General features: G+C 39.6%; 2 protein-coding genes across 3 annotated transcripts in view; one reads left to right on the top strand and one right to left on the bottom strand.

Annotated features, from left to right (window-relative positions):
- Positions 1–10279, bottom strand: part of MTREX (Mtr4 exosome RNA helicase) — a 41275-nt gene extending 30996 nt beyond the window's left edge. The window contains exons 1-12 of the mRNA XM_083883213.1: positions 10145–10279; positions 9325–9459; positions 8196–8262; positions 7512–7574; positions 6890–7002; positions 5940–6114; positions 4259–4349; positions 3787–3911; positions 2510–2608; positions 1652–1754; positions 1381–1512; positions 114–193 (exon numbers count right to left, since the gene is read on the bottom strand). Of these exons, the coding sequence (XP_083739339.1) occupies positions 114–193; positions 1381–1512; positions 1652–1754; positions 2510–2608; positions 3787–3911; positions 4259–4349; positions 5940–6114; positions 6890–7002; positions 7512–7574; positions 8196–8262; positions 9325–9459; positions 10145–10260 (1299 nt within the window). The 5' untranslated portion in view covers positions 10261–10279. The remainder of the gene's footprint in view (positions 1–113; positions 194–1380; positions 1513–1651; positions 1755–2509; positions 2609–3786; positions 3912–4258; positions 4350–5939; positions 6115–6889; positions 7003–7511; positions 7575–8195; positions 8263–9324; positions 9460–10144) is intronic.
- Positions 10280–10684: 405 nt separating this feature from the next.
- DHX29 (DExH-box helicase 29) overlaps positions 10685–23707 on the top strand; it is a gene marked incomplete at its 5' end in the record, with an annotated part of 29824 nt that continues 16801 nt past the window's right edge. The window contains 14 exons of one of the 2 annotated variants that reach the window (XM_083883364.1): positions 10685–10874; positions 13302–13375; positions 14189–14302; positions 14875–15004; positions 15362–15504; positions 16365–16490; positions 16949–17075; positions 17337–17498; positions 18911–19076; positions 20034–20157; positions 20569–21165; positions 21877–22020; positions 22115–22291; positions 22885–23025. In XM_083883364.1, the coding sequence (XP_083739490.1) occupies positions 10685–10874; positions 13302–13375; positions 14189–14302; positions 14875–15004; positions 15362–15504; positions 16365–16490; positions 16949–17075; positions 17337–17498; positions 18911–19076; positions 20034–20157; positions 20569–21165; positions 21877–22020; positions 22115–22291; positions 22885–23025 (2415 nt within the window). Of the gene's footprint in view, positions 10875–13301; positions 13376–14188; positions 14303–14874; positions 15005–15361; positions 15505–16364; positions 16491–16948; positions 17076–17336; positions 17510–18910; positions 19077–20033; positions 20158–20568; positions 21166–21876; positions 22021–22114; positions 22292–22884; positions 23026–23707 lie in introns of those variants that run through there. The other variant, XM_083883365.1, reaches the window with a different exon arrangement.

The raw sequence follows: 23707 nt of genomic DNA on the forward strand, positions 1-23707 counted from the left end.
AGTTGTATAATACTGTACCCGCTACAAAACAGCCACAGCTTCACAAGTTTCAGAAGATAAGATAGCAGCAATTCAACTCTATTCAAAAGAAATTGTTCTCAATCTCCACTCACCTGAGGAAGCTTTTTGTCTTCATCTGAGAGACAATCAATTGCATTATTGAAGACTTCTTCAACCATCTTTTTTTCTTCATCTGAGAAGGCAATTTGTAAGTTATTACAAAATGCAGAAGGACAATACAGATGTAAATAAAGTGATACCAGATTCTAATATTTACAAAATTGTACAATAAAAATTGAGTGGAACACTCTGCAATCTACACAAAACCACCCACACTGGGTCAGGCTGAAGTCTTGATCAAGACTTTAATAAGCCTAGAGGAGCCAGATGGTAACCAGAAAGCAGATGATCAGAACAAAGAAAACTAGAACAAACCTTTCAGAATAATTCAAATTTTGGCTACCTCCAAGCCTGGGATTTCTTAGTCTTATGTGCTCCCTGTCTATTTCATAAGCCTCCCCTGTTACTCTTCAACCTACTAGTCCCTGTCTGCATGGACATACAGCTTCTTTCTTCCCTGTTAACTCTCAAAGTTTACACCCCTTCCACTAAGTAGTTTGAATATCAAGAATATACACTGAAAGGTGTGATTCTGAAGAAAACATGAAAATGCACCTCTGAATTTACATGTATCTTTACATTTTCTGACAGAAACACCTGTATTGTTCTGCCACATTGAACCAAAATGTGTCAAGACTGGAGCAAGTAAGCAGGCAAGAACTCTGAACAGCCCACAAACATGAAACAGTATGTTGATTTACAACAAATCCCTTATTTTTGTAAAAATTCTTGAGATTTCCAAGAAGCAATAAGCTTCAACTTATTTGCAAAGCTTAGTCTTAGTCAATGATGGAAAAAAACTTGGTTTTGTTTTTACTTTGTGAAGCAAGGGGAAGAAAGAAATAAAAATAAATGGATCACATTGTTGAGAAAAAACAGTCTAGTGGTTTTTTATAAAATTGTTTGGACTTGAGAGTATACTATTTTTCTAATGAACCTAATATGAAAATTTTGGGAAATACTTTTTTATGATCAGTCTTCTCCCATTATAGACAGGATTTTCTAGGAACCCTCGTGTTATTATTACAATAAATGACATACTAGAGCCAAGAAAAAGGGTTCAAAGTCAATGAACAGTTTGACATTGTGATCACTGTGTGCACCAATACCTTCCTATTGAATACAGCTTAAGGTACCATCAGAGTAAATGCAAAAAGCAGTATCTATTTTCCTTTTGCTTTTAAACAAAATGTTCAACAGGAAAAGTAATATTTCACAACTAACTACACCTGTGAATAGAATTTGACTGGACTTCTGTACCTGTATTGAAATCTAACTTTGTCATCTGAAGTGCATAGGCTTCACAGTCTTTCTTACTGAAGCTGAAAATAATCACAGGTTGGAAATTCCTTTCCATGATCATCTTCACAATCTTAAAAACATTTGAAGGACCTGCAGAAAGATTACATTGATTTAAATTAAATTTTACAACAGAAAGTATCTTATGGAGTAACTGAGACACAAGCACAACTTGCATAGAACTTTGAAAAAAAATTATACCAAAATTACCTCAGAATGGTTTCAAACTCACCTTTTGTTCCTCCTTTCCTGCCTTTCTGATCCCCTTTTGCTAAGTCTCCTGCATCTCTGAGCACCTGCATTGCTGTATTAAAATTATCTTCTCTGAAATCTCCCTAGATGTAAAACACAACTGTTGTAAATAGTTACTTACAAAACACACTGAGAAATACTTTGCACAGCCAGTACCATTACCCCATATATACACAAGTAAAATGACAAAAACAATGCATAAGCCATCAAAAGAGTTTACTGGGTCAGTGTCACAGCTCACAATTACACTGCTGTGTCTCTGAAGTTACTGCACATTGTTCTCACCATGCCAGACCTGCTGAGAGTCCCAAAACTGACTTTCAAGAATGTCCACACAGAACTACACTGCCCAGTGAAGACCCATCATCAAGTGCAGCACTATTGTTTATGGTATTAGCTACTGCTGAGAGAGCTAATGATAAATTTTAAAAAAGTTTTTAGTTCAAATACATCTAAAGAAACCAAAGTACATTGCTCCCTTGACTAAACTCAAATTTACATGCCACTACATTTTCTTTTGAAAGAGAAACAGTACAAGAAACATCTACTACTTTGCAGATTTACAGAAAGCAGCACGCATTTTAGAAAACAAGCAAGGATGTGGGCACTTAAGACATCTCAGGGAAGTACCACTCAGCTGACTGCATGACATTAGATAAAACCTATTTCTTGTATAAGACTCCAAAAATCTACAAGTAATTCAGAGATAACCATCACTCACTTAACTTAATTTTAACAAAAACATCCTTTACATAGCCTATCCAAATTTTGCAAGAGCTAAAGTTTTTGGCTATTAAGTGACAAAAACAATCTTTCAGACAAACCAAGCATTGCTTACATTTTCATCAACAACCAGATGGAGTCCATCTCCTCCTGCTGGAAATATATAATGCTGCAGTGGAGTGGGCCGGTAGTCAGTGTAAATCACGTGGCAAGGCTAGAAAGAAGAAAGTCACATAAATATTTTATAATTGCATTGTAACTTCACTTGATGGAAAATCCAATACATTACTATTAAAACACAACTTCCTAAAAACCAGAAAGTAAAGCTTTCAGAAACTAAGGTAAAAAATTTTCTTTCCTGAATATGGATTTTTGAATTGATGACATTGCTTAAGAAAAAAAGTTTGCAAATGTTTTAGAACACAAGTTGGCTACAAAAATTCTCTCTCATGAAAACAAAAAGTAAAGATAGCCAGTATTTCTTTCAGCATTATTAGACAGACTTGAAATACTAACATCTTCTAAAAACAAAGGAAAATCTATTAATTTGTATTTTGTAAAAAAGCCTGAATTATTACTGAAACACCTAAGAAAGACTCACAGTGGAGTTTCATGAGCATTTAAGGTTTTGATCCATGGAGAAGGCTTAAGAAAAAGAACACCACTTCCTTTAAAACATTAAATATTACCCAAATCTGCATTTAAAAAGCCTACAATCTATTGGTCTGCAACACAAAGTCAAGTAGATGTCTTTTATATTATACTCCATCACAAATAACGTAAGAATCAATCTCCAGAATATTTTTAAAATTGGACCAACCTCTTGTTGGTCAACCTTTGTTGATAACAAATTCCCCAGTTCTAATTCACAAAGTCTTTGCTACAAAAGCAAATCTTAGGAAAAAACAGACTAAAATTTAAAAATTGAAGGTTACAGGACAGGATAGATCTCTTAAATAACACTTCTCTCACTTGCTTGCAAGAATATATAGTATTTCCTATGGAATTAAGATTTGCTTTTGATCTCTACATGGCCTTTTACAGAGCTCCTCGGCCGAATTCTCCCAATAACCTCTTGTCTATTAGCCCTCTGAAAATCATTGTTTGTTCACGTTTGACAACTCAGAATGTTTTCTGAAATCAGGCAGGTGCCTAAATAATAGACATTATTTAGGAAAATCGACATTAGGAAACAGCTCTAATGTTGCCATTCAGAAGCAACAGCCAGTATACCTGCAAAAGTAGGAATACAGCTAGAGAAGCCAGGAGTGATCTATACTATCACCTATAAGCAATAAAACTGAAAAGATACTCAGAGGTCCAGTTATCAAACAGACAGTATTACGCCACAAGAGAAAAAAGCATAGAGGTACAGTGTATCAGAAATACAACCTGTTTGTGAAGGTGGCAGATCCATTCAGCAAACTGACGGGCATTTGGAATAGTTGCAGAAAGGAACACGTAATGCACGTTATCAGGAAGCAAAATGATAGTCTCTTCCCAAACCACACCACGTTCTGAAAATGGAAAGACATATGGGAAATCTAGCTGAATAAAGTATTTTTCTCATCACTTGAAGCCAAAGAACAGCATGCTTAAAAACAATATAAGACAAAACCCCACCCAAATCTCTACACATGTGGGGTATATTAAATGCCCTCAAAGTCGTTTCTGCTTTGGTGAAGAAAATACAAACTGCAACACATTTATATAACTTCAGTAGGAAAAAAATTATGAATTGTTTAAACAAAAAGATGACAGATTTTAAAAGAGAAAATAAGACTTAATTCTTCAAAAGAAAAGGAAATTGTTTTGGAGCAAAAAACTCAAAGATTTGAAACAAAAGATAGTACATATAAGCTACCTGTATCTCTCATGTAGTGAATTTCATCAAAAATAACCCATGCAACTTCACGCATAACCTCAGAACCTCTGTAAAGCATACTCCTCAAGATCTAGAAAAGGAAGCAAAAGTTAAGTCTCTTCACATGAAATAACAAGTCATATTACATGTACATTGGTAAAAAACTGGCAGAATTTTTGGTTCACATTTACATTGTGCAGTGGTTTAAAAGCAAAACCAGTGAGAGACTCCAAGTCAGAAATACAATTTAATATGAAGAAAACAAAAGAAGTAAAATAAAATAAATGCAATAATACAAAAGAACACTGATAAGAGTCAGAATACAACTTGACACCCTCTTGGTCAGGGTGTTGGAAAGAGTCCAAAAGTAAGCCCTCCTGGAGAGGTAGATGTGGTCCTGTTGGAAGTAGATATAGTCCTGTAGAGAAAATGTCAGAGATGGATCCAATCTCCCTTTGGGAGTCTGGTAGGAACACTGTATGTCTGCCGACACTTCTAGAAATGGTTTGACTCCTCCTCCCTGGGCAGAGCAGCTCACAATGGGATGTAATGTGCCATGTCACTGGTGAGCTCTAATGGCCCATTAACAGAAGATATCCCCAAGCAGGTAATGGGAGGCACTGGGGTGATGAGCTTTAATGGCCCATTAACAGAAGATATCCCCCGGAGGGTGAGCAGAGATAAGAAACCATGCCCCACACATTTTAACAGTGGGCTTCTTATCAGAAAGGCAGCCACCCCTTCCCTCCTGGAGTTGCAACAGATAAAGAAAAAACACCTCCCCAACCAGGTTTCAATAAATGGAATAGACTAAACTTTTTTGTTGTTGTTACATAACCCAAACCACATTGATATATAAAATCATATTTTGCACAAAACATAAAAGCATTTTAAGATATGTTTTGAGATGCTTTCCAAGTTCATTCCAGTCTAACAATCCCACCACCTGAGAAAACCTGGTTTCTCTGAAAGGAACATGAAAGAATGAAACAAAATATTTCTTCAAAATTCCACTGGCAGGTAATTGTTACAGCTCAACAGATCTACTTCTGCCCTCTTTTTACCTCATCCTAACAGATAGGCTCCCTGTGATTAAGAGGAAATCTTTTGTCAGAAAACAAATCATTCAATCTCTCTAATCTTTCCCCACTAAAGTTACGCCTGTTCCTTTGAGGTAAAGGCAAAAAGAGCAAAAATCCAGCTCATGGATGCATTTCTACAACAGAAATGTGAGAAAACTCTGTAAACAGTACTTTGTTACTGTTTATGTGTAACAGCTGAATGAATATGTAACAGCTATATATTCCTGGAGTTCTAGCAGGTACTGTAAACCACTCAACTATCCTTCAATGATTTTGCTTTCTATATTTTGCCTTTCTAGAACAAAACACTGACCACAGGATTAACAAAATTTAACTTTCAGCATTTCACATCTACAGAATACTCAAGTGTCTTGAGTGAGCACTCAGAAAATTAAATTCTGACTTTCTACACATTAGTCATACAGTTCAAAAGCATAAATTCACAGAGATTTACCGAAAATTAAAACATTCAAATGAGTCATAATGAACTTTAGAATATTTTCTAGCTTAATTAAGCCATTTTAGTATTTTAAAATTAGACCTCCCCAATCAAAAAGGGTAGAAGCAAGCACCGATGAAGAACGAATGTCTAATCTTACCTCAGTTGTCATTACCAAACAAGAAGCTGTTGGATTAATGGTGACATCCCCAGTCATCAAACCAACATCCTGAAATTCTTCATACATCTCACGGTACTTCTGATTACTCAAAGCTTTAATTGGACTTGTAAATATCACACGCTGCTTTTCCCTCAAAGCCAGGGCAATTGCATACCTGTGTTCAAACAACATCCACATTAACAGCTGCCAGGAAGACAAAGCGTTATTACTTTGCTTAAGAACAAAATAAATTGTGCAATTCAGGACACCAAGAGAATGATACAAAGCATTTGAATCCATGCTCTAATACATGTAGCATTTCATATCCTGATTATTAAGTTCAACTACATACACATCTTTAGAGAATGAGAAATCTTTAAACACCAAGTTAGGTGATTTTTATGGACATGAGTACATATAGTTTAATTTAAAAACTGTCACTGTGTGACAACAAAACTATTATTCCATGAACCCATGCTCTAATATATCTTCATGTACATTTCACTTCTCACTTCACGTCAGCACTTCACCTTCTGAACCAAACCCTGACAGAGAAGCTGCTGACTAAACCAAACCATTCCAACAAAGCAAAAAAAACCCCCAAAAAACACGTAAGAAAGTCCCTCCTGTTTCTAGCCAGGAGCTAGAAAACAAAGGTATTTTTATTAAATTTACAGAAATCTCTAATGAAGAAATTTCCATTTCAATCTATGCAGTAACACCTTAACAGTTAAAAATTAAAAGCTAAGCTTAAATACAAATTAAGCCTTTCACTACCCACTAAATGATGAAAGACATAATTTTATATTCAAGTGTAGCCAATTCAATTTTAACACTGATGGACTGAATGTTGTATCAAGAAATTGGGAGGCAGCAGCTACTGATTCAAGGAAGTGACAGAAGGGACATCACGCTGCTCTTTCATCAGAGCCTGTTGGAAAAGTACTTACTCAGCACAGACAGTTTTACCAGCTGATGTGTGAGCTGACACTAACACAGACTGATTATTATCTACACAAAGAATAGCTTCTCTCTGGAAGGCATCAAGAATAAATGGATATTCCTAGAAAGAAAAAAGCAAAAGCATTACAGAAGTTTAAGACAGACTGACATCTAACTGATTTTCTGACTGACCTAGTGTGTAAATTAGAGGCAGAAATTAAATCCTGCAGATACTTGTACTTTCTGCTGATCTTAACCCAGTACTATGCAATGACTTTGTATTTAAATATTTTAATCTCATACTATACCTAAGATCTTCACTTATGTCTTGTGGTCTTAGAAAATGAAAATGTTGCCTTGATGATTGAATTTTCACTAATTTAGCTCAGGAACAGAACTAGAATGCTGCCCCTGACTGATGTTACAGAAAGACCTGTAACATGATTCCTTATTCACCTCATTCAACCACATAATTTTCTCTACCAAATTTTAAACATAAAAAAATCCATTTTATTTATGACAGACCACCTTTTCCAGACCTGACTGACAAGGTACATAATTTTTCTCTCTATTCTCACTTACTATGTCAAATATATACAAAAAGAAAAAGAAATTAAATCTACCACATACTTTTGCAGCTTTTCCAGTTCTTGGCTTCAGACCTGTGAATTCTTCATTTGCTGGAAGCGCAACCTATGAAACAGATTTAAAATAAAAACAGTTGCAGATTCCTGTGTCCACAGCAGTGACATTTCTAGCAATCTGAAATGGATGAAAATCAATTTGAATTTCTGTTATCCTGTTTCTACAAGCTCATGTGTCAAGGGTTCATTCCTTCCTCTAAAGAGTTTTTCAATCAATCTCTATATTCTTCTGCCTCAGCAGTGCTGCTTCTCTGATAGCCCTACTGCCTTGTGAGAGATATTACTGCTTCACCTACCTTGGAACACTGACTTTCCAGCCAAGACACAATCATGTCTTCTGGCCAGTGGATGTTCTAAGCAATTACTAATCTGTTACATTGATAGGATTCCCTTCCCAAATACACTGTATTTATACTGGTAACATTCCCATTCCTTGTCAGTATCTAATACTGTTGTACAAATGTGGCACTTGGGGACAAGGTTTAGGGAGGACTTGGCAGCACTGGGTTAATGGTTGGACGCAAAATGATCTCAAAGGCCTTTTCCTAAACTAAAAATTCTGTGATATAAAAATTGCAAGCAGAATAAACAAAACTGTTATACCAGCAGTGATACACACAATTAGATGCAACAAGCCCACAGTTTACACGTGCTTTTCCACTGCACTCACCTCATGTGTACAACCTTCAACGGTTTCCACAGACTGCACCTTAACTTGAGGCATCAGATCTGTCAGACTAAAAACATGAGTTAGCACTGTGAAATAGTATTCAAAAATCCTGTTTTTTGCAAACATGAACATGTTGAATTTCACCTCTGCTTTAATTGCAACGTTAAAAAAAGAGATGTGCAGCCTTGGCAAGTGAGTAAAAGAAATTACCAGGACTATTACTTGTAAGGTAAAATTCTGCTGCTGTATTAATCTACTTAAACCATTGACTCAAAAACTGCACCACAAAATGGCACTTGGGTCACATTTACTCATATAAAGTTGTATGATTAAATGAGGACTTTTTTCAAGATACTCCTGTTACTAGTGAAGGCAGTAAGAGCAGCTTGAAGCACTCCCAGCACCTGCCTGAGGACAAGGCCCCTCTTTACCAGCTCCTTCTCTCAAGGCCATGAGAAGGGACTGGAGTCCCAGTGCATAAAACTGGTTATTTCTGATACATTCTACTGATACTACTAACACAGAAAATCACTTAAAACATTGGCTCTGATTTTGTTTTCGTTCTATACGCTTATCCTTTGTTTAGAGTGTTTTGAGAAGTCTTCTCATGAGCTTCTCACAGAAAATCTGACATTAAACTTCAGAAAAGTAATGAGAAAGATCAAATGACAATCCAGTTGCCGCCTTAAATACCTCAAAACCCTTGTTTGTCTTATTGCCAATTTATTCTTCCTGTACCCCAAGCCAACTATATCTTTCAACACTGTGGTACACAGCAAGCCTGCCTCCCCCATGTCCTTCCAGCTCATCTCCAGCTCTGTGTGAAACCAATGATGGCTTTGACCACAAGTCACCAATTCAAATGAGTAAATACACATTAATTCACACTTTCTACTGCAAATACCTACAGGTGTGCATTACTATTTTAAATACATCCAGCATTAATCACTGCTGAGGCTGCATTAGCAGCACATTCTCACTTAAACAGATAATGGAAAATGAAACTTGTTCAAATTCATCTTTACAGGAAAACACTGCAAAACCACTTTGTATCAGCTGTTCCCAACTGGCACGTGGATAACCAGGGTGACTTGCTAGGACTACCTTATATATTAAGCCAAGCACTTACTTAACATCTTCTGACAACACATCTTCCAACTTCGGTTTTTTCCCTAAAATAACATTTTCAGTACTATCAATCTCAAATTCCCTTTTGGGCTTGACTATTGCTGTATGTACTGCAGGTTTTTCTTCCAATCGTTTTCTGCAATAGAAACACAGGAGAAATTTAAATTTTACCTCATTTATTTACGTATTTTCAGGAAAGAAAACAGATCCCTCAAGGGCAATTGTTATCCCTCTGCACTTGGGGAACAACCCAGGTACCTTCGCCCACAAAAACAGCCTTGGAAATTGAAACCGGTTCCCAGATAATCTGGTCACGTGGTCCCCACACTCCCCAGCTGCCCACAGAGCCAGGGATCCCGGGAAAGTGGGTCACAGAATTACAGAATGGGTCAGCTTGGAACCGACCACAGCAGGTCATCTGGTCCAACATCCCTGCTCAAACAGGACTGTCCTTGAACACACTGCACGGGACTGGATCCAAACAGTATTTAAATACGTATAGTAAGGGAAACTACACAAACTCCGAGCGATCTGTTCCACTGCACAGTCACCCACGCACTTAAGAAGTTCTTCCTCACGTTCAGGTCAAACTTCCTGTGCATCAGTTTCGACCTGTTGCCACTTTTCCTACTGCTCGGCACCGCCAAGAAAAAGCCCAGCTGTACCCTCTTGGTTCCCTCCCTTCAGGCACTGACAGACACTCTCAGAGATCCCGAGGGGGTTCAGCAGCTCAAACACGCCGGCAGGAGCCAGGCCCAGCGCTACAGCCCTCACCCCGCCACCTCCAGTACCGCTGCCCCAGCCCGGCTCCACGCCCTTACCCCGGCCTCTTGGCACCCTCGGCGGGGCCCGTTTTGCTCTTCTTGGCGCCAGAAGCGGCGGCGGCCGCGTCCTCCTCGAACACGCTGAAGAGCTCATCCCCAAAGGCCTCCGCCATCTTCGCCGCCGCGCTCCCGAAATGCTCCGCGCGGGCCGCAAACTTCGCGCGAGAGGGGCCCTTCCGACCCCGCCTCCCGCAGGGCCACGGAGATTCCCGCCGGCCCTGGCCCCGGTAGCGCCCGCACGGCCCGCGCTGGGTCCCGCTGTCCCTCCGGGTCTAGCTCTCTGTCCCGGTGCCGAGCCCGTCCGCGATCCCACCGGGGCGCACACTGAGCCCTAGGGCCGTGCCCGGCGATGTGAAATAAGCCGGGGCAGGCCGCGCGGCCCGCGCGCGTGCGCGGGGGCGGGGCGGGGCGGCGGGCGGCGGCCAATGGGAGGCGGCGGGGCGGCGGGCGGCGGCCAATGGGAGGCGGCGGGCGGCGCGCCGAGAGCGGAGCCGAGCGCGGTACCCGGATGTGCGCGCGCAGGGCGGCCGGGGCGCCATGGGCGGCCGCAACAAGAAGCAGCGCGCGGGGAGCGCCGCTCACGCGGCCGCCGCCGCCACCGCCCGAGCCCGCGCCGCGCAGGCCGCGGGGACCGCGGGGACCGGCACTGCCACCGCCACCGAGCCCGGCGGCCGCCCTGCACCGCCACGACCCGCGCCCGCCGCCAAGGAGCCGCGTGTCAAACAAGGTACCGCGGCCCGCCGTGCCCCGGCAGCGCCCGTGCCGTGCCGTTCCGTGCCTTCTCTTGCCTTGCCCTGCCCTTGGCGCGGCTGAGGTGCCGTGGCTGGAGGGGCAGTGCCCTCACGGAGCCCCCGAGAGCGCGGCGGGCGCGGCGTTACGGGGAGAGGCCGCCTTTGGGGCTGGTGTTTCCCGGGAGAGGCAGGGCAGCTGGAATTGCTCCGCTCCCGGCCCGGCTTGCCTGTCTGGGGGGTCAGGGGAGGGGACTCCTCCCCGCCTGCTCGGCCCTGCTGAGGCCACGTGTGGTGGTCTGTGCCCAGTTTTGGGCTCTTCCGTACAAGAAAAGTAATGAGCAGCTGGAGAGGGTCCAGTGGAGGCTCACAAAGATGATGCAGGAGGGATTGAGGGCTCTGGGTTTGTGCAGAGAAAACTGAGAGGGCCCACATAAATGTGTATTAATATTCCAAAGATGCGTGCCAAAATAGACGTACCAGTCTCTTTTCAGTAGTGGCCGGAATGAGCAGCGATAGGCACGAAGTGTAACACGACAAGTTTCACCCCAACGGGAGAAAGAGCTGTACTCTGGGGGTGGTAGGGCACTGAACGGGCTGTCTGGGCAGGGCATGGGGTCTCCCTCTCTGGAGACAGGCGGAGCTCGCCTGAATTCATTCCCTTGTCGCCTGCTCTAGGCGGTCTTGCCCTATCAGATTGGGTGATCTCTAGAGGTCCTTTCCAACTGTAACCATTTGGTGATTCTGCTGCCAGGGGTGTCCCTGAGCAGATAAGCCTTGGTGGCATTGATGTGTTAATTACAGACGGTCTTGTTATTAGATTATCAGCAGTTCCTGTAAAGCAGGTGTTTGGAAGGCACTTTCCCAGAGCTTCTGATGTACGTGTTTGCTTTTATATTATCAAAATCACTATAATGTGGATTTAATGGGCTTTTTTTCTATCTTGGAGAGCCTGTTGCAGGGAGGGCACTTCTGTGGCATTTGATAAGATGAGGGATGACTGTTCCGAGTGCAGTCTGAAAAAGTAATATTCTGAAGCCCTGTGTGATGCCTTTGTTCAGTAAGCCAGCTTTGCTAGAATAGCTCAGATACCATATAGCAATAGAGGAGCTTGTGCTGCAGACAATGGGCAAATCCTGCAATAGCCAGGGCATCTGAGATTCCCACTTAAGAAAAGGTCTTGTAATCTGTTAATATAATCTTCCAGAGCCTGTCCATCTCTTCTGCTTTTACAAGTGTGGGCTCTACTAAATGTATCTCTTACATCATCCATTCCTCCAGTAACCGTGGGGCTCAGTCCACTTCAGAAAATATCCTGCTTCTCTCTGTTTATATACTGTGGTGGAAAATCAGTCAATGTAAGTGAAAGCTAATTTGGTATATGCTAAAGAGCCCACTGGTAAATGACAGAGAGTAGATCCTGAGTGCAGAAAGCTGTTTGTATCTCCTGACCAGAGGGGACCATAATTTTTCTGAAATGCAGTTACCAAAACCTGGTCTGATCTCAAAGCAGGCTCTCCCAGAGCTGTTCTTTAGACAGGCCAGCAGGGATGAGCTGCCCAGCCCACCTGTAGGGAGGTAGCTGTGCCTCCTGGAGCAGCGTGCAGCCACACAGAGTGGTGGAACCTGTGGCCTTGCTCCATTTCTTTCTGCCTGTGCAGTACCAGACACAGTGTATGTGCTCTGAAAGTGGTGGAATTCAATAGCAAGTTGTGTGTTCATTCTAATGGCAGTAGATAGTTTTGTGAGATAGGGTTTGTGGTTTTTTTTAGTAGCTGTTAAATGAAAAGCATATAAGAGTGACCAGAGCAGACCAAAGGCTTCTGTTAGCCAGTGCCCTCTCTTAGGTAGGGGACAAAAGCAGATAACTAGGTAAGAACAGATGGGACGTCTAGTGACACTGTTGTAAGATGTTGGGCTCTGCCAGCTGTGGCTTAGGGTTTCCCTGAACCAGATGTAATTCTTTTTTCAATGCTCTCCCATGTCACTTGATTTCTTTACTGCAAAGTTGTTCTGTCTGCTCCTGGACCTCAGTAAATGTTCGCTGTCCATAGCTTTAGTGACAGAGGGCTCTGTTACATAGCTATGCTCTTGGTAATAAAAAATCCTCAACAGGCTTGCTTGTTTTGAAACTGCCGTTTACTTCCCTATTTGGCAGTCCTTTTTCAGTGTTTAGAGTGAGCAGTCAATCCCATTTCATCTCATTACACACTTTGAATTTCATATTTTGGCTGCCAAGAGTCATATCCCTCTTCACTGTTCCTTGTTCAAGGCATTTCTTCTTTGTTGTTGTTATGTACCTGCAAGTTTCTGGCAAGTTACTGTAATAGTTTGCACTAACCTGTATTGTGTTAGCTTTGGTTTAGCTATGTTAAACAGTGTTCTTTGTGGGTTTTGTGTAATTGATGGTTATTTGCAATTTGCAGGTCCAAAAACTTACAGTTTTGGTTCAACAACAGATTCCAGTGCTGCTGCAAATATAGATAAATCTGTTCTTAAGGCAAGTATTTCTTTGCTTAAAACAACTTTGATTTTCATAGTACTGTCTCAGCTGAGTAAATATGTCTTCAGGTCTTCTTCAATATTATTTGTTCATGAAAACTGCATTAGTGTATGAGACATTGACCATTTAGAGTTTGATTTTGTTTAGAGTTTTGAGTGTCCTTTAAGAAATGGGGGTAAATTACCAGGGTAGGATAATGTCTTTTTTTAAAAAACCAATAATACTTTGGGTAGATATTTGAATTCTTGCAAGACTATTTTAGGAGCTAGGTCTGGACTTCTGCTGTGCATATCAATCTTCCTTCTGTCAGAGAAAGGATACAGATTTTATATATCGAACTTAGTAGCAACTAAAGCTTGGTTCATATTTTAGAAGAGTTTCAAATATTGGAATTATGATACTACATTTGTTTTTAAAGGTGTTTTGGAAGGAAGATATCATATTGAATCTTGATGTTCAAATTATTTTATATGAGCGGAGGAGAAAGGCCATGGGTTTCTTGGTAGAATTTTGTTGTCATTTACTTACAGTATTTCCCTTAACATACTAAATTTCCTTGAAAATGTAAATGAAGCTTTCTTGGTAATAAGGATTGAACTCTTCTCATTCAAGTAAAAGTGTATTGCTTGTGGAAGAAAAAGAAGTGTCCTTCTCATAAAGTGTATTTAGGCCACTTACAAAAAGCTTGAAAAATTGGAATTTGAATGGCAGAGAGTTTTCTGCAATGTTACGTCCTTAGTCATGAGGAGCATTGACATGTCATAAAAACTTCTGATGTTTATCTTATATCAACTAATTTTTTCTCTGAAGGTAACAATAAATGGTAACTTGGAGAAGAGAATTATTGATGTGATCAATAACCATAAAAACCAAAATGATGACAAAGGAATGATTTCCAAAAGACTAACTGCAAAGAAACTACAGGTACAGTTCAAAATTTTATTTTTCGTTATTTATTTATAATAAAGTTTATGTTTTGTAATTTTTATCAAGTGTCATATTACAGTTGTGTGTATTACAGACTTGTACCGTGTACAGTAGAAGCCAATACAGCATGCTTTTCAGTAGTTATATTCATGATTAGTCAGTGAAATCAGTAAGTGTGCTCATTAGGAAAGGCACATCTTTACAGATTCAGGGACTAAAATCAAGAGCTTTCAGACAAAATAGAGGAATAGTACTTAATCTGAGTATTTCAGGTTTCCTACATTTTTGACTCCATACACCTGGAAAGTTGGAGGTATGTCTTTATTCAGCTAGAAAATACATTGTATAAAAAGGCAGGAATATAGGTTTATTTATACCTATGCATGCATATTTAAACAGAAAGTATTATAAATTCTGCAAAAGAGAATTTTCTGCTTAATTTTTGGACACATTAATGCACGTTATTCCCCTTTAATACTGGCTTTCTGATATGTGGGAAATAGAACTTTGCAAGCCTTTATTGGATTGCTGGATTGAATCTTAATCTTTTCTGGCCCTCTTATTTATAGGATGTATACATGGCTTTACAAAGATTCTCTTTTAAGACTGAGCATATTGAAGAAGCAATGAAAAATACACTTTTATATGGTGGTGATCTCCACTCTGCACTTGACTGGCTTTGTTTAAACCTTCCCAATGGTGAGTATGGTGAGGTAAAACAGTTTTTGACAGAAGAGAAACAGGACCTGCTCAGAATTACTATTTTATAATAGTAATTAAATATAATGTTTTTCTAAGACTAGTAGTTGTAACAGTGTTCCTCTCCTAGATGTACAGCTTATTAGTTCTGGGATATTTTAGTGTTGTGGTCTTCCTATTCCTACACTTGGAGTTCTGTGGAAGTCCAACGAGCAAATATACTCTCTTAGATAAATGCTAAAGCCTAATTTTTATTTCAGTTTGTGTTCTTCTAGTTGGTTCCCAACATAGGTGAAAATACTTTCCTGTAATTATTGATATTTTCTGTGCCGTGATTTGTTTTTTTTTATTTTGAAGATGCCTTGCCTGAAGGTTTTAGCCAACAATTTGAAGAACAGCAGCAGAAACCTAGAGCAAAATTTTGTTCTGCTGTGTCACAACGTGGAACACCACCTCACTTGGAAGATAACAAAAAGAAAGAAAATGGCCCTGAAACTAAGGTAATCTCAAAGTCTAATCTTGTAGTTACTTGGGGTGGGGGAAGAGAGAACAAAACTTCCTAAAATACAGGAGTTGCATTGATTTCCAACACTGATGTGGAAAGCTTATAAAAATGCTGTGCAATTTATAATTGTCACCTGCATTTTAACTTCAGTGGAATGGTAATTTAAAGGTATCCTTCCTGTGGAGTCTAGAAGGTTTTTCGTAGCTCATTTTTGCGGTAAAGCACAGGGAATCTCATGAGATTTAGATTAGGTATTAGGAAGAAATCCTTTCTGTGAGAGTGATGAGGCACTGGAACAGATTGTCCAGAGAAACTGCTAATGCCCCATCCCTGACAGTGTTTAAGGCCAGGTTGGATGGGGCTCTGAGCAGCCTGGTCCGGTGGAAGGTGTCTCAGCCTATAGTAGGGGGTTGGAATGAAGTGATCTTTAAGGTCTCTCCCAGCACAAGCTATTCTCTGATTCTGTGGTTTAATTTCTGAATTTTATCATGTAATGGGTTTGTTCTGTTTATGTACATGTCGAGCACTCAAGGACTTATGAGGGTTTGTTTGCCTATGTACTATCAGTGTTTTTATATCTGTGGTTATTGAATCTTAACAAAAGTTAAGAAAACAAAAACATTCCCTGCAAATGATTTCAATTGCTTACAGTAATTACAGTTATTCTAGTGTTAAGATCTGTTTAGGTGTATAGTGAGATATTCACCCTGGTTGGGAAGATTGGTCCCTTTGTTCTTGTTATATGTATATCTATTTTATATATAAAACTTTTGCAGTAATTCCTGGATACTGGCAGAAAAAAGCATTGCTTTCGCGTTTTTTATCATTGCTTTAAACTTGTCTTGCTCTTGTTAGGAAACAAATGTGAGGAAAGCGAAAGAATTTACTATGAAGGAATGGATTTTGCAATATGCTGAGCAACAGAGTGATGAAGAGAAGGATGAGGCTGTGAAAGAGACAGACGAAGAAAAATTTGACCCAGTAAGATCGAATAATGCTTCTTGGAAGTCTTTCTAAAAACTGACATGTCTGATAGTTCTGCATGTGGTGAATCTGTTTGTTAAAAATTTGTGTCACAAATTGGGGATTGATTTTTTTTTTTTTTTATGTTAACAGTAATGTATCGGGTTAGGAAAGGCAAATCTGTTGAAGCTTCTTGTTTTCTAAGTTGATTTTCCTTTCCCATATTACTTGTACTGTATTCAAAGTGTTGAATGTAACGTGCAGGAAAGAAAAATTTAAAACACATTTCTGTGAGATTGAGTGAGTTACTATCAAATTCTGGGAGGTTTTTACTGTCAGTTAAATGAAAACTTGTTGTTTCTCCGTTGTATAACCTTGTTATAAAGGATAAAAAAGGCTGCAGTTTTTTATGAAGGTCATTGAAAGTGACAAGCATACCATATTCAACTTGTAATTAATAATTCTGTTTGAAATAGAATGAGAGGTATATCCATCTGTCTGCCAAGCTTTCAGAAGCAAAAGAACAAGCAAGCATATCCAAACAAGACAAAGACAAGCAAGGCCAGAAGGCAGCGCAAGAGAAAATAAGAAGAATTCAGCAAGGTAGAGCTATGCAAGTTACCCATATTCTATTTTCTGGCCTGCCTGTTTGGTGGGCAGTTAAATCTTGGTGTCAGGTTGAATTTAAGTGATTGCATTATCTTTTATGCCACTCTGTGAAATGAAGGCTTTTCTGAATCTGTTCTTTCTCAGTCAAATTCTAAAAAATCAGTAACATTTCACTGGTTTTGGGTACTCAGTGTAAATTGATAGGATTGTTTTTTAAGCAGTTGGTGGGTATAAGTTATATTCTCTCTCTGACAGAAATGGCAGTACTTGAGGAACATCCAGTATTTAACCCAGCTATAAAGATTTCAAACCAACAGCAAAATGAAAAGAAAAAAAACCCCTCACCTCAACCTCAGGAAACCACGTTGAATTTGAGCTTGCTTGAAAAACCTGATGGTGCTGCAAAGGAAGACAAAGGTGCGTTGGAAGTAGTTCAGTGCAAGCTTGAATCATACCATAAATTTCGAGAATTAGTTCTTGTTTTTCTAGGTGTACAGTACTGAGTGAACAAGCTCTGATCATGGGAAAGGAAGGTGGACTATCACAGAACTAATTAGCTTGGAAAAGGCCTCTGAGATTGAGTCCAACCCATGACCAGGCACCACCATGTCCCCTAGACCATGGCACTGAGTGCAAAGTCCAGTTGTTCCTTACACACCTCCAGGGATGGTGACTCCACCACCTCCTTGGGCAGCCCAGTCTAATGCTTGACAACCCTTTCTGTGAATAAATCCATGCTAATGTCCAGCCTGAACCTCCCCTGATGCAGATTGAGGCTATGGTCTTCTTGATGTATCACTGGGAGAAGAGACCGACCCCCACCTGGCCACAAACTCCTTTCAGTTGCAGAGAGTGTTAAGGTCTCCCCGAGCCTCCTTTTCTCCAGGAGAAACCCCCCCAGCTCCCTCAGCTGCTCCTCACAGGACTGGTGCTCCAGACCCTTCTCCAGCTCCATTCCCCTTCTCTGGACTCTCTCCAGCCCCTCAGTGTCTTTCTTGCAGGGAGGGCCCAGAACTGGACACAGCACTCCAGGTGTGGTCTCAGCAGTGCCCAGCACAGGGGGACAATCCCTGCCCTGCTCCTGCTGCCCACACCATTGCTGATCCAGGCCAGGATGCCCTTGGCCTTCTTGGCCCCCTGGGCACACCCTGCCTCATCTTCAGTCACTGTCAACAGCACCCCCAGGTCCTTTCCAGCCACTCTGTCCCAGCCTGTGGCCCTGCCTGGGGCTGTTGTGACCCAAGGGCAGGACCTGGCACTTGGCCTTGTTGAACCTCCCACCACTGGCCTCAGCCCATGATCCAGCCTGTCCAGATCCCTCTGCAGAGCCTTCCTGCCCTCCAGCAGACCAACGCTTCCACTCAACTCAGTGTCATCTGCATATAGTCTGTCTCACTGACCAAGCTGACTTTAAAGGACCTGTAATTGTTTCAGCAGATTACATTGTCATGCTCCATGTCTTAAAAATTAGATTTTTTTTTCAGTTGTAGGGCTAGTTGCTGTTTCTGTCACACTCTGTTCTTTTTTAACTATTTCCATTGTAAATCTTCAAATTGTCAAAATATTTTGTAATAACCAAACTTCCGTGAAACTTCTAAAATTATTGGGTGATAAAAGATAACAAAATACTGATGTTAATTTTCTGCCAGATACTTCTGTAGGAAAAGCAGAAGTTTCTGTCATGTATCATCAATACCTGCATACCTACAAAATATTTCAGAAAATTGTACATCTAGTTTAATACATGTGAATAAAAGGTAAAAATTACTTCAAGGGAATGTAAAATAGATTTTAGAAGGCTTTAAAATGTGTTTTTTCTGCTCTTGCAGTGAAAAAAAGAGAACCACTAGATGTAAGAAATTTTGATTATAGTGCTCGAAGCTGGACTGGTAAATCTCCAAAACAGTTTTTGATTGACTGGTGCAGAAAGAATTTTCCAAAGAGCCCAAATCCTGCTTTCGAAAAAGTTCCTGTTGGAAAATATTGGAAATGTAGGTACGTATTTCCTGTAAGCTTTACATTTCCCTTTTGTTAATTTGAAAATAAAAATTCTAGTCAATTTACTCTTGTTGATAGAGATTTATATTAATGTAGTGTGCTTAACCCAAACTCTTTTTTTTGTCCGTCAGGGAGATACTTTATTCTGTTCTTCTATGTTCTGCAAAAGTGATGCTTGGCCTAGACAAAATCACAGAAATAAGATTTTAGTGAATGTTCCAATAAAGTAGGGATAAAGAGGTTTTATTTGTGTATATTGCTGAATGAAAGCTTAGTCTGAATTAGCCCTGTGAGATAGGTTTGAACAATTCATATTTGGTATTTTTATTCAAAGTAATGCATTAAATCAAAAGTTCAAGTCTATGAATGCCAAAGCCCTTCTGGAAATTGTTTAAAATAAAGTGGAAGTTAAAAATTTGTATCAAAGATACCATAAATTTATGGGCAAAATGGTGCAGTATCTTACTTCTAAATTTCTTTTAGACATTAGGTCTAAAATACAGAGCTGTAGTGTAGAACATTACCACGTATGAATAAAGCAGATGCAGACTTCTAAATAAGCAATGTTTCTTGGAGGAGCCAAGTAAAAGAGCTTGTTTTCATGCTCATACTGATGGATTTCCACCCCTAAGACTATGGGAAATTTGGGTGCTTCTCTGACTGTTAAACAGATGTTTCCATTTTAGTAGATCATTAAATGTTATCTTGATCTATCCTAAATAGTTACAAGCACACAAACATTGAGTCCTTCTTCCAAAGCACCTAACCTCAGTGGCAATCTATATGTATGTGAATACTTCTGCCTTGAAGAAAATGGAGATGTTTGTGAAGAGAAAAAACCCGCCAAACATTCACTACTGGAATATTTGCTGAAAATGTTAGGTCATATAGGTATTTTCTGTATATATCAATAGCAAAAAATTGAGATAACTGCTTTTGAAATTTTTCTTTAAGGGTCAGGATTATCAAGTCGTCAGATGATGTAATGGTGATGTGTCCTACAATTGTAACAGAAGACAGTATGCAAGCACAACATCTAGCTGCTACTTTGGCACTTTACCATTTAACCAAAGGACAAGTAAGTTTCTTAGCAGTATTACTGTTCTTGGCATCCAGCCTGCCTCTGCACTTTCTTGTTACAGTATCTATAGTTCTAAAAATAGTTTCATGTAGTATTTCCCATTAAGTTTTTTGCTTCCATTACATATTCATTCATTTCAATCTAATTGTGCATACAATTTGCAGCATACAGAAATGATACTTTTTGGTAAAGCTATACTTTCAGTCTTGTAAAAACTGAAATCTAATGGAAAATAAAGATGTATTGTTGACATTTATATTACTGCTTTCATAGTTTCTGTATCTAGAATTGTTTCCTATTTGTTTTTTTGTCAAATCTTTAAACATTGGAGTTTGTTTATACATAAAATATTAGTGATAATACTAAGTAGTACATAATATAATTTTTTTCTGCTTTTTGCACATGAAGTCAGTTCATCAGTTGCTGCCTCCTACCTACCGAGATGTCTGGCTAGAATGGAGGGATATTGAAAAGAAAAAGGAAGAAGAAAGCAAGATGGAAACCAACAAGCCACGTGATACTTTTATTGCTAAATTGTTAAACAAACTCAAACAGCAACAGCAGCTACAATCTGAAAACCAGCCAAAACTGTCTGAGGGTCCTGAAGATTCCTGGGAAAACTTGGTTTCTGATGAGGACTTCAGCAGTCTCTCCCTTGAGACCTCAGATGCAGATAATTTGGAACCTTCAAGGATTTTGTTCAAGAAGCTGCAGAGTTCCTCTAGATACCAGAAGCTTCTGAAAGAGAGACAGGAGTTACCTGTGTTTAATCATAGATACTCGATTGTGGAAACTCTTAAAAAACATAGAGTAGTTGTTGTTGCTGGTGAAACAGGCAGTGGAAAGAGTACCCAGGTACCTCATTTCTTGTTGGAAGACTTGTTACTAGATGAAGGATCAAAAAAATGCAACATTGTTTGCACACAGCCCCGAAGAATCTCAGCCGTCAGTCTGGCAACAAGGGTTTGTGAAGAGCTGGGCTGTGAATCAGGACCAGGAGGAAAAGTAAGAAATGTCTTAATTCCTTTGCTTGTCTTGATCAAATACAAGGGGCTGGATTCCTTAGAAAAAGTGAGAACATTATTTCTTAACACAACCAAACAAGTAGATGTTACTTTCTCTTGAAAAGGACTTCTTAGTATGTCAGTTGTTTCTCTTTGTCCTGTCACCTGTGAGCCTGTAGGTACGCATATATGATTTCTAAAATCTTCAGAGGCTGATGTAAAGCAACAGCGTTTCATAGCTGGAATGGCCAAAGATTTGAGCAGATTGCCCAGGGAGTGTTGCCTCACTATCACTAGGGATGAAGCAGAGTCACCTGAATAAGGTTCTGAGCAATCCAGTCTGGCTTTGAGTGAGGCCATGAATTGAAAGAGGCCCTTTCCAATAAAAGTTATTTTGTTACTTGAAAAAAGCTGAATTCTTGTGTTTGTTAGGGTGATTGATGCAAAAATATTTTTGAAACTGTCAAAGAGTCATAAAAACAACTCCGATTTTACCAGCTCTTTGCCACTCTGGATAAATTTCATGTATTTTTCCTTTCTTAACATAGGAAAGTACTTGTACAAAGGAAAGTGTGGCAGTCATTCACTGTGCTACTTAATTAGCACTTGTGTGATGTCTGAATCTGACAGCTACTAAATTTCACTTGATTTTGAATATTGTCAACTTGTATGTTATTTTAAGTTATTCTGTATTTTTAATTTATTTTTTAAGAATTCCCTGTGTGGATATCAAATTCGTATGGAATCAAGAACAGGAGAAGCCACCAGACTGCTGTACTGTACAACAGGCGTCCTGCTTCGGAAACTTCAGGAAGATGGTCTCCTGTCAAATATATCTCACGTTATTGTAGATGAGGTTATCAATTCTTTACTATTCTGCAGAAATTACAGTTGTTCTGGGCCTTGACCTTTACTAAATTCTTGCTATAGATCTGTTTTTCTAATTCTAGGTACATGAAAGAAGTGTCCAGTCTGATTTCTTGCTAATTATTCTGAGAGAGATCTTGCATAAGCGTTCAGACCTGCACCTGATTTTAATGAGTGCCACTGTAGACAGTGAGAAGTTTTCCAGCTATTTCTCACACTGTCCCATTTTAAGGATCTCGGGGAGGAGCTACCCAGTTGAGGTAGGTAGATGTTTATTTTGATTATGCAGGGCAGTTTGGATGTATGTGTGCGGTTTTTGCTTGGTTAGTATGTAGGGAATATGTCTATATCACTTTTTTTTTTTAACCAGAAATACAGATCTTTAAATATTCCAAAGGCTTGTAGTTCTTTTTCTTTTATGAAGATATATTCCAAGGGCTTTGGAGTACATAGCTATACTATTTTTTGTGAGGGATTTGTTGATTATAGTGAGTCCATCAGTGACACTTCGATTTTTCTCAGTACAGCCTAGGTAGAAAGGAAAGTGTTAAAGAATTCCTTCCACACTGCCTGTAACTTTGTCACTGCACTCTTAAGTGTTTTTCTTATGTATGCTATGTAAGTTGTGGTAAAGGTTATGTAGAGATCAGGTGGAGAAGCTCATTAACAAACTTGTAGCAGCTCTAAAATTAGGTTATCAAAAATCATAAGAGTTTAAGTTGAAATGTGCAAGATTTATTACAATGTTAAGGCATGTACCGTTCAACGTCCTTGTGTAAGCTTTAAAATGTGAAAAAGGTTGCTGATTAGTTTTTGATGTACCTCATGCTTTGTTTTTGAATTTTCACTAAAGATTTTCCATGTTGAAGATGTAATTGAAGCTACTGGCTATGTTCTGGAGAAGGACTCGGAATATTGTCAGAAGTTCTTGGAGGAGGAGGAGGAAGTAACAATAAATGTTACTGGTAAAGGAGGAAGCACTGCAAAGCACCAGGTGAAACAGGCATTTTTAGTTTTGTTGTGGAACCTTTGAGGGTTTTTATTACTTAATAGTTTTGATTCCTTTGAATTTAATGTGGTTGGACTGTAGAATAAGAAATATTCTTTCAGTTTATAAAGAACAGACACAATTGCACTCCTACTAATATTTATGAATGCTGCACCTGTTGATTGTTGCTCCAGCCCCTGTATAGCTGTCTTGATTTTGCTGTATTTGACATTGAGGTCTGTTGTAGATTACCAGCTTTGGATCTATAAGCAGCAGGGAAACCATTTCATTTTTTTTTTCCCCAAAGAATTCTCCTAGTTAGTGAACCTAACAATCAAAGAGATAAGGCCTTATCCTTCTTAGCTGAAACACTCCCAAGATCCAACTGGGCATGCCAAATGAGATGATTTACATGAGATCGTTGTATAAACCGCTTTAGTTTAACAGGTTATGGTTAATCCTTAGGTACTCTACAGTGACAGCTCTATGTGCTTTTGGATCAAAACTCTTGATGGGGAAATTCTATCAGTGCCATCTGACTTAGCTTAGGCTGTTCATCTAGACTATGTATTTTGGGAAGATACCTGTCTGCTCCAGCTTGCTTTGCAGAGCTTCTGAAAATTTAGCTTGCAACAATTGAACACTTACACCTAAGTTGAAAAATAGTCTGGTATGCTCTGCTGACTGT

The sequence above is a fragment of the Zosterops lateralis genome (genome assembly GCF_965231275.1).
Source record: "Zosterops lateralis genome assembly, chromosome: Z".
Lineage (NCBI taxonomy): Eukaryota > Metazoa > Chordata > Aves > Passeriformes > Zosteropidae > Zosterops > Zosterops lateralis.